Raw genomic sequence first — 14,529 nt, 5'->3', positions numbered from 1 at the left:
CGCGAAAGGTTAGTATATAATGATTTTTTTTTAAATTATTTTTAACATTAGATCCTTTTACTATTGACGCTGCATAGGCAGCATCAATAGTAAAAACTTGGTCACACAGGGTTAATAGCAGCGGTAACGAAGTGAGTTACCCGCGGCATAACGCGGTCCGTTACCGCTGGCATTAACCCTGTGTGAGCGTTGACTGCGGGGAATATGGAGCGGGCGCTGACTGCAGGGGAGTAGGGAGGGACTAATCGGACTGTGGCGGTCGCTGATTTTCATTCATCTTCCAATTTGTTACATACAAAATTTCCCCATTTTCAAAACCCCCCACAATCCCAACAAACCCCAACCCCCCCCCCCCAATGACAGCTCCTCTCCAATGGAACTTCTATAACTAGCATTGATGACTATGAACCGCTTAACTCCCTTATGGCCGCTTATTCGTCTAGCAGTTTTCACCATTCAAAGTCCCTCAGCCTCCCATTTCCTTTACCTACTCATCCCAGCTCGAGCCACGGAGACCACATTTTGGCAAACGTTTCTATTTTCCCGCGTCTCTTGTAAACCCCCTTTTCCAGTTTGAGACCGTGTTTTACATATTGCAGGAATTCACCCCTTACAGGCGGTTCCTCCTTGATCCAGTTCCGTGCTATCACTTTTCAAGCCATATATAATAGCTTAGCAATTGTTATCTTCCAGGTGTTATCCACTCTAATTTCATCCACATACCCCAATAAGCACACTATCGGATCTCTCAGCACCCTACATCTATACGCACCTTCCACACGACTCAGAACTACCAGCCAAAAAGCAGCCAGTCTTGGACACGTCCACATCATGTGATATATTCCTGCATTCTCAGTCCCACATCTCGGGCACTCAGAGTCAGCATGCAACCCCGCTCTATGCAAAACTTCCGGAGATTTATAGACTCTGTGCAAGATGTATAGCTGCGATAGTCTATACGGCTCACTTAGTGACATTCGTGGAACCCACTCCAATACCGACTCCCAGGTTTCATTCTCCATTGGGCCTAAATCTCTCTCCCACTTAGCTCTCGCTTTTAGAGGAAAATCCAACAAATATGTATGCAATAGGTCTTTGTACAGGGTGGAAATGACTCCCCTTGTAATCCCATCACCACACACATATTCCAAAACTATGTCTTCTTGGATCCTAATGCCATCGCCCCTGTTTTGAGCTCCAAAAGCGTGTCTCATCTGAGCATATTGATACTCCCCAGAAGGTCTCAGTCCAAACTCCCCCTGTAGCTGGGAAAAGGATTTTGACACTCGTTGTTGAATTATCTGACAAACATAAGAGATTCCCTTAGCCTGCCACTCTGTCAGCACCCCCAGAGCCGCAAATTCCACTAAATTACTGTTAAACCATATCGGTGTGAATTTAGTCAATCCCGTAACCCCCCGAATCTCCCGCAATCTGATCCATAACTTACGTATCAGAAACATAGTTGGATACAATTTCCCCAAAGCTCCTAAAGAGCCATCCTCCAAACACTGCACCACCGGGCGTCGGTTTGTCACCCCTTCCATCAAGTGTTGTACCGCACTGGAGGACGCCTCCCGCGCCCAGCCCTTCAAATGCTGACTTTGGGCTGCAAGAAAGTATAACTCAGGGTTGGGCAAATCCAAACCCCCATCTTCCTTGGGTCGCTGAAGCGTCTCCAGGCTAAGACGTGGGTATTGCCGCCCCCATATCAAGCTTCTAAAAAGAGCATTAATCTGACGAAATTTCCCCCGTGGGATCCAAACTGGCACGTTATGAAGGACGTAAAGTATTTTGGGAATCCGCACCATTTTAATAAGATTAACCCTACCTACCACCGATAAATGTAACTTATTCCACGCATCCACTTTTGCCTTAAGCACGCCCATGAGAGGAGTCAAATTCCTATATAAAAACTCCGTAACTGGCACCGAGATCCATATTCCAAGGTATTTAAAATGGGATGTCACCTTAAGCCGCCCCTCTCCCAATGTCTCACTCCCACACCATCTACCTTAAAAAGGACCGATTTATCCAATTTATCTTCAGCCCCGACAAGGAACCAAATCTCTCAATGATCTTGACGGCCCCTCTCAAGGAGTCATCCGGGTCAGCCAGGAATAGCAAAATGTCGTCCGCATACAACGCTATCTATTCCTCAACACTCCCATATCTAAACTCAGGGACCCCATCAGACTGTCGAATCTTGGCGGCCAGGGGCTCCACAGCCAGAGCAAACAGAAGAGTCGAAAGTGGACATCCCTGTCTCGTGCCTCTAGCCAACTTTATAGGCTGAGAAAGTTCCCCGTTTACTCTGATTCTAGCCGTCGGCAATGAATATAGCAGTTGAATCCAAGACACAAACTGCGGTCCAATACCCATACATTTCAACACCTGCCAGAGATATCCCCACTCCACACTGTCAAACGCCTTATGGGCATCCAAGGACGCAATAATAATAGCTGCAGATTCATATACAGCCTCTGTAGATTAACCGCTGTAGATCTATCAGGCATAAAGCCAGATTGATCCAGATGCACAAGGTTAGTAATGACACTAGACAGACGGGAAGCTAACACCCTGGCCAAAAGCTTGACATCGATGGTTAACAGAGAGATTGGGCGATATGACTCAGGTTTCCCCAAATCCTTATCCTCCTTCGGAATAACCACTATAATGGCCTCCCTCATAGATGCTGGGAGGCACCCCTGACACCTAGCTTCCTCCAGTACCAACTTTAATCTGGGAATCAACACCTCCCCCAAGCTTTTATAAATCTCGGCTGGCAACCCATCAACTCCAGGCGCCTTCCCATGGGCCATGGACTTCAGCGCCCGACTCAGCTCCTCTTCCGTGATAGGGGCTTCCAAGCTCACCCTATCCACCTCACTCAATTTCGTCAGCCCCAGACTCTCCAAGAAAGTCTCTGTATCTCCGGCTGACCCATCAACCCTGGAGGAATATAAGTCCGCGTAGAAGTCCGCGAAAACCTTTATAATCTCAGATGTTTCAGATATCCTGCTTCCACCAACAGATGCTAACGAGTGGACATGAGGTACTTCGCTGAGCAGAGGCCACCACCGATAGCATGTGTCCCACTGTTTCTCCCTCCTGAAAATAAGTCACCCTTTGAAACTCCCGCTTCCTTTCAGCTTTTCCCAGCAGAATCTTCTCCATATGAGTTTGCGCTGTTCTCAACCTTTTCCCAGCCTCGGAAGTTCCCAATACTATCATCTCGTCTTCTGCAGCCCTCAACTCATCCACCGCCACCTTCTCTGCCTCTCTCGTTTTCCGCTTACACCTACTAATATCTCTAAATAGTAGCCCTCTCAGGTACGCCTTCATTGCATCCCAAACAGTTAGAGCATCTGTACTCCCATCATTTAACACAAAGAATTCCGCCACCTCCTTTCCTATACATTCCAAGTCAATACTATGTAACCAGTTAGGATGGATCTTCCATTCTCTCCTGTTTGCGGCCTGTGTCCCCAACAATTTAAACTCCACCTCAATTGGACTGTGATCCGAAAGGGCCCTCGGCAGATAGCGCACCTCCCCCACCATTGTGTCTAACAGACGATTACCCAGCGCCATGTCAATTCTGGACAACGTAGCATGAGCCGGCGAGTAGCATGAATACCCTCTCTCTCCAACATGTCTAACTCTCCATAGGTCAATCATACCTATTTCACGAACATAGGTACCAAATATTGTAGTGTGCCCCCCCGACCTGTTCTGGGTGTTCTTATTTTTATCCCAAAAATCATCACAAATATTATTCAAGTCCCCAATAATTAATAGTGGTAGCGGTCCCCATCGTTCCACCCTCTCCAACACCTCTCTAATCTTCCTGCTTGAATATGGAGGTGGAATATACATTGCCGCAACACATATCCTCACTCCATGTAATATACACTGTATCACCACATACTGACCATCCACATCCACACATACCTTCACCTCTTCATACTGCACTCCCACCGGTACCAAGACTGACACACCCCTTGAGTACGTCGAAAAGGTAGAATGATACCCCTTCTGAATCCATCGTCTATTTAGTACGTCCACCTTCTCCCGTACCAAGTGCGTCTCCAGCAAACATATATACTACATTTCTAATTGGAGGACTTTGCTAATATTATTTCTACACCTACTACATATTGGGATTGGATTTTGAAGATGGGAATACTCATTTAAGTTAAAAAGGGCAGTCTCATGAGAGACCGCTATGGAATACCCAAAGGATATGCCAAAAATATCTAACAGGAGCGGGTCCCAGAGGTTGTCCCCACATCTAGGAGCAGGATGGGCATTCCCAGATCCCATTTTCTGGCTAGTGTCTGACCAGCAGTGGGTGGAGAGGTGGCATATGAGGCACAGGCGTCCTCTATTCATTGTTATAGAAATTCAGTAAACAGCCAAGGATTTCCTGGAAAGGTCCGGAACAGCACCTAAAAAAAATCAAAGTGGACTTGGAATTTTAGAACAGTTTCAACCAGAGATTGCTGGATTCGTGTAGACCCAAATATTTGGAACCCACAATTTATGGTATTTCTCAGGGATCAGAACTTAGATCAGTTTATAAAATGCTCTATACCCCTTTACCCCCATTTATAACTATGGCGAGATAACTGCATACAAATTTATAAAGCCATTATAAAATAAGCACTAGTTCCCCCTAGTGCTGCCTGTTCATATAAAAAATAAAATGATACATACCAACTAATGTTCTAATCCTATTCATTTCTTCTTTTTTCCTTTGCGCTCGGGCGGCTCTATTCTGTTTTTCAATCCACCTTCTCTCATCACGACTGACAATACATAAAAGTAACAAGAAAATTCAATGACGTTCTGTATTTTTGCATCTTATAGGATTGTAAGACTATCAAAATTATTAGTAATTTAACATTAGTTAGCTATTACAAACTAATTTAAAACAGACTTTAAAGAGGTTGTTCCTAATCAAAGGAAACTGCAGCTGGTTCACTTGCTCAAACCACCAGTGAGGAGCTGTGATCATCACCTTTAATTACAGTTAGTCCATATATATTTGGACAGTGACAACATTTTTCTAATTTTGGTTATATACATTACCACAATGAATTTTAAACAAAACAATTCAGATGCAGTTGAAGTTCAGACTTTCAGCTTTCATTTGAGAGTATCCACAATAAAATTGGATGAAGGGTTTAGGAGTTTCAGCTCATTAACATGTGCCACCCTGTTTTTACTGCACGTCCAAACTCTTGCCATCTCCTGTCGCCTCCAACTCAAAAATATTGCCAGAATTCATCCCTTCCTCAGCCCTCAATCTACTAAATCTCTTGTGCATGCCGTCATCATCTCCCGCCTCGACTACTGCAACACCCTCCTCTGTGGCCTCCCCGCTAACTCTCTTGCACCACTCCAGTCTGTCCTCAACTCTGCTGCCTGCCTAATCCACCTCTCTCCTCGCTATTCCCCTGCTTCTCCCCTCTGCAAATCCCTCCACTGGCTCCCAGTTCCCCAACGAATCCAGTTCAAATTACTAACACTGATCTAAAAAGCCATCCACAACCTGTCCCCTCCCCAGATCTCTGAACTAATCTCACAATATCTTCCCTCATGCAATCTTCGATTCTGCCAAGACCTCCTACTCTCCACCACACTTGTTCGCTCCTCACACAACCGCCTCCAAGATTTCTTCCGAATATCCCCCATCCTCTGGAATTCCATGCCTCAACACGCCCGATTATCCACCACCCTCGGATCCTTCAGATAGAACCTGAAAACCCATCTCTTCGGGAAAGCCTTCAGCGTGCAATAACCATTCTGCTGCCTCACCACCACCAGAGCTGCTGCCCCCCCAACCTTCTGTCTCTCCCCCATTATCCCTTAAATTTTAAGTCCGCAAGGACAGGGTCCTCTCCCCTCTGTACCAGTCTGTCATTGTAAATTCGTTTACTGTAAACGATATCTATAACTCTGTATGTAACCCTTTTCTCATATACAGCACCATGGAACTAATGGTGCTATATAAATAAATAATAATAAGATGCTCCATAGCATAATATGCTGCTCCATAAAGGTTGATGGCCCCATAAGATGTTCCAAAGCATAATATGCCCCATATGCTGCTCCATAAAGGATGATTGCCCCATAAGATGCTCCATAGCATAATATGCCCCATATGCTGCTGCTGCTGCGATTAAAAAAATAAAACTACGAAAAATGACATACTCCTCTCTCATCGCTGGGCACCGAGTGCCGGTGTCCTGAGCAGGCGGGCACAATGGCGCACTATGGGGGCCAGGTGCCGGAGTCGCCGCTGGCTCAGGTCCCCGGCACTTGCGATATTCACCTGTCCCCGGTTCCACCGCCGCCCGCCGCTGTGTCTTCCGACTCTCTGCAGTGACTATTCAGGCAGAGGGCGCGCACTAACCACGTCATCGCACCCTCTGACCTGACCGTCACAGCCAGAGGACCTGGAAGACAGAGTACGGTGGTGGAATGGGGACAGGTGAATGTCGCATGGCTCACCCTCCCCCGTCATACTCACCCTCCTGGAGCGGTCCCTGCTTCTTCGATGGTCTCCGGCGCGCACCAGCAGCTTGTTCCTGTGTTCAGCGGTCACATGGTACTGCTCATTAAAGTAATGAATATGCATTACATGCCTATGGGAGTGGAGGCGTGTCCATATTCATTACTTTAATGAGCGGTACCACATGACAGCTGAACACAGGAAGAGCTGCAGGCGCCAGAGACCATCTGAGAAGCAGAGACGTGCAGAGAATGCGCCGAGGTGAGTATGATGTGACAGCCAACACTCCTGCTGCTCCCCCTCCCCCGCCGACCCACTGGGACAATGACTCGAGTATAACCTGAGAGGTGCACTTTCAGCCTAAAAAAAATGGGCTTAAAATCTCTGCTTACACTCGAGTATATACGGTACTTGCAAACGATGTAGGAAGATAGAGAAAAAATGCTGTAAGGTAAGAATGCTTTTAAAAACAGCATTTTGTTAAGTAATAATTAAATATTATAAGTGAAGGAACAAAAGAGAAAACTAAATCAAATCAATATTTGGTGTGATCACTCTTTGCCTTCAAAGCAGCATCAATTCTTCTGGGTAGACTTTCGAACAGTTTTTGAAGGAACTCAACAGAAAGGTGATCACAGACATGGATAGATGCGATCCCACAAACTCCTTGATGTTGAAATCAGAATTTTTTCATAGACAAATTTCTGATTCATAAAGAACACTTCTGGCCAGACATCTCCGAACAATAGATGGGTGCAGCTGGGTCCCACTGGTTGCTGCAAGTTCTCAGCTGATTTCACTACTACACATCTTCCAATTTCGATGGGAAGGAAACACGATGTGTCTTTCATCTGCTGCACCAAGTTCCCTTAGCCTACCACTGTATCTACAATTCTCAAAATTGTCCATTTCCTTAGGAGTCTTCAAAAGAACATCAATAAAACTTCACCTTTAATCTATTATTTAAAAACTATAAAGTGCGAAACAAGTGCAAGAAAGTGCTTGTGCTAAGACCACATAGTGCAAGTAAAAACAGACCCAACATACTCGTACATACCACATGTCTGCCTTTCAGAGGTAATATATTACAGCTATCAAGTATTGTCACGCTGACCCTCTATTTACGAGCGATTAATTAACCAGTTCAAACAGGTCTATGACCTATATGTATTGAATGCTCCCGTGTCAGGTGTATACAATGAAAAGTAGCCACAGATATACTTATAGCTTTTTCTATAACATGCTGAGGGAGAGGACGGAAAAGACAAATCAACCTAAAAACAAAGGGCTCAGTGCAATCCAACCATACATCGAGGGCTTATACACGTTATACTATTTACGGATAGCCTGGCAGTTAGCCACCATACCCTCTATCATCATAGCAGAAGAGTAGTAGTACAATATAGCAGCAAGCTCAAAGAGTCTCTATGTCATCATATTTTGCCCAAAGATTTCACCAGAATACATATATGCCTCTCCTCAGGGACTGTCCGTACTGGCATATGTTCAATAAGTGACTTAGGAAGGCATCAATAAAAATAAACCCATTTATACTCATCCATAGGACCAAGCGTTCAAACTGTGCCTTTTCAGAGTGCCCAGGATCTCATGACCGGCCGTTTTCAATATTACCACGCCATCTCATCCTAGCAGAAACTGATGTCTCCCGACGCGTTTCATCTTTTGAATCATCAGGGGGGTAGCGACATTCATCATTCAGTGAGCATTGCTAAACTAGTCACCTCTTTACCTGGCTTATATAGACGGAATCTCAAAGACGCGTGGTTCCAGACGCCGGTAAAACCCTTACGGTATACACGCATCATGTGATGTTCACACCCACGTCACTTCCGGCTATTGAGCAGCAAACAGTGAGTGTTGGATCGCTTACGTCATCACCCGTTGCTGACACGCACAGGGCAATGCGCTGGCTCAGTTGCGCAGTGTCCGGTTACAGGGTCATGTGACCCCCAGTGGTACACTACACACTGCGGTAACCACAAAATTCGCGCTGCCACATATTTACGCAATCAACTAGGTGGGTATTTCTCTATTAGCCACCATAGAGGCTGTCCTATTAAAAGGATCTTATGTACAGGTTTGCTTGAATCCCTAAATATTATACACCGACGAGGATCCTGGCTACTTAGAAAATGTTTAAGGTATTAACACACATATCAAAGTAAAACAAACCCAAATCGCTTTTGGAATCTATGATGTCGATATATCAAAGAAAATAAAAAAATAACAAAAATGGAAAAACAAAAAGGGGGGTACACGGGACACAACGGACCAGGGAGAATAGGAAGGAAAGAAAAGGGTGCACGCTACACGCTGACCCTACTGAGCCCTACCTATCTTAGCCCTGCCTACCGCAGAGGTTGGCACCCTAGAAACCTGCGCTGTGGCGCTCCCACTCGACAGCGGCTATCCCTATTTGTAGAATCCCTGTCAATGATCTACACTTAAAGGAAGGAAGAAAAGCGGAGTTGTTCATTAAGACCCTTTGGGCTCATAGTTTACAGTCGAAATATTTACATGCATTCCCTCTGCAAGATACTTTTATCCCAGTGACCCCCTCTTTGGGATTGGGGAATTCTGTCGATCCCCATGAACTGCACTCCTCTGAGATCACCATTGTGTAGTCTATTGATGTGATTTGCTACTGGGGTGTCCCTCTTGTTGATGGTATCCCTGTGGTGTTCCCCTACTCTTCTTCTTATTTCACGGCTGGTTTTACCTACATATTCAATACCGCATATACACGTCATTTTATAGACCACCCCTCTGGTCTTACAGTTGATGAATTGTCGTATGGTGTAGTTTTTCCCTGTCACATTACTTGCGAACTCTTTCCCTTGGCTTATGTACCCACAATACTTACAGCAACCGCATTTGTAACAACCCTTGACTTGACCACCTAACCAGGTAGAATTATTAATCTGTAGAGGGGGGGAGGGGACAAAATAGCTGTGGACTACCCTGTCTTTTATAGAACGTCCCCTCTTAAAGGTTATCTGTGATGATGCTGCAACAATATCCCCCAGATCATTGTCCATCTGCAAAATAGGCCAATGGCGCTGTAGGATCTCTCTTAGGTCCCTCGCTCCATTGGTATATTTAGTGATGGCCCGAACCACATCTCTTTCCTCCTTCTTCACGGCTGGGATAAGTATATCTTTCCTTTCCTTTCATAACGCTGAAGTGTAAGCCTCCTTAAGGACATCATCAGGGTAGCGGCACTCGTGAAATCGAGTCCCCAGATCATCTGCTTGTTTTTTATACAGACAGGAAACTGAGCAATGTCTCCGAACGCAGAGATATTGACCCTTCGGTATCCCCCTCTTGAGCGGGACTGAATGGTTCGATTCCCACCTCAAAAGGGAGTTAGACGCAGTTGGCTTTCTTATGTACTTATAGTGAGCTGGCCCATCCTCCCCTCTTTCAATAAGCACATCCAAAAATGGCAATCTGGAGGCATTTAATTCAAAAGTAAATCGTAGGCCAAGATCATTAACCCCTTCCCGACCTGTGACAGCGTATGCGTCATGAAAGTCGGTGCCAATCCGACCTGTGACGCATATGCTGTGTCACAGAAAGATCGCGTCCCTGCAGATCGAGTGAAAGGGTTAACTCCAATTTCACCCGATCTGCAGGGACAGGGGGAGTGGTAGTTTAGCCCGGGGGGGTGGCTTCACCCCCCCGTGGCTACGATCGCTCCGATTGGCTGTTGAAAGTGAAACTGCCAATCAGAGCGATTTGTAATATTTCACCTAAAAAACTGGTGAAATATTACAATCCAGCCATGGCCGATGCTGCAATATCATCGGCCATGGCTGGAAACACTTATGTGCACCCACCCCCCCACCGATCGCCCCTCCAGCCCCCCGATCTGTGGTCCGCTCCCCCGTCCTCCTGTCCGCTCCCCCCGTACTCCAATCACACCCCCCGTGCTCCAATCAAACCCCCCCGCACTCCGATCCACCCCCCCGCACTGCGATCCCCCCCGTGCTCCGATCCACCCCCCCCGCGCAGCGATCCCCCACCCCGGGCTCCAATCCACCCCCCCGTGTTCCGATCCACCCCCCATCCTCCGACGCCCCCCCGTGCCCTGATCTCCCCCCCCCCCCCTTATACTTACCGAGCCTGCCTCCCGGGGTCCGTCCGTCTTCTTTCCCGGGCGCCGCCATCTTCCAAAATGGCGGGCGCATATGCAGTGCGCCCGCCGAATCTGCCGGCCGGCAGATTCGTTCCAAAGTGAGTTTTGATCACTGAGATATAACCTATCTCAGTGATCAAAATAAAAAAATTAGTAAATGACCCCCCCCTTTGTCACCCCCATAGGTAGGGACAATAAAAAAAAAATAAAGAAATTTTTTTTCCCACGAATGTTGGGGTAAGAACTAGGGTTAGGGTTAGGGGTAGGGTTAGGGGTAGGGTTCGGGATGTGCACACGTATTCTGGTCCTCTGCGGATTTTTCCGCAGAGGATTTGATAAATCCGCAGGGCTAAACCGCTGTGGATTTATCACGGATTTACCGCGGTTTTTCTGCGCATTTCACTGCGGTTTTACAACTGCGATTTTCTATTGGAGCAGTTGTAAAACCGCTGCGGAATCCGCAGAAAGAAGTGACATGCTGCGGAATGTAAACCCCTGCGTTTCCGTGCAGTTTTTCCGCAGCATGTGCACAGCGATTTTTGTTTCCCATAGGTTTACATTGAACTGTAAACTCATGGGAAACTGCTGCGGATCCGCAGCGTTTTCCGCAGCGTGTGCACATACCTTTAGGCTGTGTTCACACGTTCCAGTTTTTTCGCGGTTTTTTCGCGGTTTTTCCCTATAAAAACGCTATAAAACCGCAAAAAAAACGCATACAAGAAGCATCCCATCATTTAGAATGAATTCCGCATGTTTTGTGCACATGATGCGTTTTTTTCCGCATAAAAAACGCATCAGGCACAAAATCCGGACATGCTCATTCTTTTTGCGGTTTTTATGCGGATTTCCCACTACAAAATGCATTGGGAAGTGTCCGGAAAAAACCGCGTCAAAAACGCGGCAAAAAACGCATGCGGATTTCTTCCGGATTTCATGCAGAAAATGTCCGGTTTTTCACAGGAATTTTCTGCATGAATTCCTGAACGTGTGCACTTAGCCTTAGAATTAGGCTATGTGCACACGGTGCCAGTACCATGTAAACATATGGAAAACCAAATCCGCTGTGCCCATGGTGCGGAAAATACCACGCGGAAACGCTGCGTTGTATTTTCTGCAGCATGTCAATTCTTTGTGCGGATTCCACAGCGTTTTACACCTGTTCCTCAATAGGAATCCACAGGTGAAATCCGCACAAAAAAACACTGGCAATCCGCGGTAAATCCGCAGGTAAAACGCAGTGCCTTTTACCCGCGGATTTTTCAAAAATGGTGCTGAAAAATCTCATACGAATCCGAATCGTTGGCACATAGCCTTAGGGTTAGGGTTGGGTTGGAATTAGGGTTGTGGTTAGGGTTAGGGGTGTGTTGGGGTTAGGGTTGTGGTTAGGGGTGTGTTGGGGTTAGGGTTGTGATTAGGGTTGCGGCTACAGTTGGGATTAGGGTTAGGGGTGTGTTGGAGGTAGAATTGAGGGGTTTCCACTGTTTAGGCACATCAGGGGGTCTCCAAACGCAACATGGCGCCACCATTGATTCCATACAATCTTGTATTCAAAAAGTCAAATGGTGCTCACTCACTTCCGAGCCCCGACGTGTGCCCAAACAGTGGTTTACCCCCACATATGGGGTACCAGCATACTCAGGACAAACTGCGCAACAATTATTGGGGTCCAATTTCTCCTGTTACCCTTGAGAAAATAAAAAATTGCTTGCTAAAACATCATTTTTGAGGAAAGAAAAATGATTTTTTATTTTCACGGCTCTGCGTTGTAAACGTCTGTGAAGCACTTGGGGGTTCAAAGTGCTCACCACATATCTAGATAAGTTTCTTGGGGGGTCTAGTTTCCAAAATGGGGTCACTTGTGGGGGGTTTCTACTGTTTAGGCACACCAGGGGCTCTGCAAATGCAACGTGATGTCCGCAGACCATTCCATCAAAGTCTGCATTTCAAAAGTCACTACTTCCCTTCTGAGCCCCGACGTGTGCCCAAACAGTGGTTTACCCCCACACATGGGGTATCAGCGTACTCAGGAGAAACTGGACAACAACTTTTGGGGTCCAATTTCTCCTGTAACCCTTGGGAAAATAAAAAATTCTGGGCTAAAAAATTATTTTTGAGGAAAGAAAACATATTTATTATTTTCACGGCTCTGCGTTATAAACTTCTGTAAAGCACTTGGGGGTTGAAAGTGCTCACCACATATCTAGATAAGTTCCTTTGTGGGTCTAGTTTACAAAATGGGGTCACTTGTGGGGGGTTTCTACTGTTTAGGCACACCAGGGGCTCTGCAAACGCAACGTGACGCCCGCAGAGCATTCCATCAAAGTCTGCATTTCAAAACGTCACTACTTCACTTCCGAGCCCCAGCATGTGCCTAAACAGTGGTTTACCCCCACATATGGGGTATCATCGTACTCAGGAGAAACTGGACAACAACTTTTGGGGTCAAATTTCTCCTGTTACCCTTGGGAAAATAAAAAATTGCGGGCTAAAAAATCATTTTTGAGAAAAAAGAAATTTTTTTTTTTATTTTCATGGCTCTGCATTATAAACTTCTGTGAAGCACCTGGGGGTTTAAAGTGCTCAGTATGCATCTAGATAAGTTCCTTGGGGGGTCTAGTTTCCAAAATGGGGTCACTTGTGGGGGAGCTCCAATGCATAGGCACACAGGGGCTCTCCAAACGCGACATGTTGTCTGCTAACAATTGGAGCTAATTTTCCATTCAAAAAGTCAAAAGGCGCGCCTTCCCTTCCAAGCCCTGCCGTGTGCCCACACAGTAGTTTACCCCCACATATGAGGTATCGGCGTACTCGGGAGAAATTGCTCAACAAATTTTAGGATCCATTTTATCCTATTGCCCTTGTGAAAATGAAAAAATTGAGGCGAAAAGAAATTTTTTGTGAAAAAAAAAGTACTTTTTCATTTTTACGGATCAATTTGTGAAGCACCTGGGGGTTTAAAGGGCTCACTAGGCATCTAGATAAGTTCCTTGGGGGGTCCAGTTTCCAAAATGGGGTCACTTGTGGGGGAGCTCCAATGTTTAGGCACCCAGGGGATCTCCAAACGCGACATGGTGTCCGCTAAAGAGTGCAGCCAATTTTTCATTCAAAAAGTCAAATGGCGCTCCTTCCCTTCCAAGCCCTGCCGTGCGCCCAAACAGTGGTTTACCCCCACATGAGGTAGAAGCGTACTCAGGACAAATTGGACAACAACTTTCGTTGTTCAGTTTCTCCTTTTACCATTGGGAAAATAAAAAAATTGTTGCTGAAAAATCATTTTTGTGACTAAAAAGTTAAATGTTCATTTTTTCCTTCCATGTTGCTTCTGCTGCTGTGAAGCACCTGAAGGGTTAATAAACTTCTTGAATGTGGTTTGGTGCACCTTGAGGGGTGCAGTTTTTAGAATGGTGTCACTTTTGGGTATTTTCAGCCATATAGACCCCTCAAACTGACTTCAAATGTGAGGTGGTCCCTTAAAAAAATGGTTTTGTAAATTTCGTTGTAAAAATGAGAAATCGCTGGTCAAATTTTAACCCTTATAACTTCCTAGCAAAAAAAAAATTTGTTTCCAAAATTGTGCTGATGTAAAGTAGACATGTGGGAAATTTATTTGTTTATTAACTATTTTGTGTCACATTACTCTCTGGTTTAACAGAATAAAAATTCAAAATGTGAAAATTGCCAAATTTCCGTTTTTATCACAAATAAACACAGAATTTATTGACCTAAATTTACCACTAACACGAAGCCCAATATGTCACGAAAAAACAATCTCAGAACCGCTAGGATCCATTGAAGCGTTCCTGAGTTATTACCTCATAAAGGGACACTGGTCAGAATTGCAAAAAACGGC

General features: G+C 45.6%; 1 protein-coding gene across 1 annotated transcript in view; it reads right to left on the bottom strand.

Moving 5' to 3' along the window:
* DNAJC2 (DnaJ heat shock protein family (Hsp40) member C2) overlaps positions 1 to 14,529 on the bottom strand; it is a 69,321-nt gene that overhangs the window by 17,366 nt on the left and 37,426 nt on the right. The window contains exon 8 of the mRNA XM_069765114.1: positions 4,720 to 4,811. Coding sequence (XP_069621215.1) covers positions 4,720 to 4,811 — 92 coding nt within the window. The remainder of the gene's footprint in view (positions 1 to 4,719; positions 4,812 to 14,529) is intronic.

The sequence above is a fragment of the Ranitomeya imitator genome, chromosome 4 (genome assembly GCF_032444005.1).
Source record: "Ranitomeya imitator isolate aRanImi1 chromosome 4, aRanImi1.pri, whole genome shotgun sequence".
In the NCBI taxonomy this organism is placed as follows: Eukaryota; Metazoa; Chordata; class Amphibia; order Anura; family Dendrobatidae; genus Ranitomeya; species Ranitomeya imitator.
The sequence above is the reverse complement of the archived record's forward strand: the minus strand, read 5'-3'. Positions and strand labels throughout refer to the sequence as shown.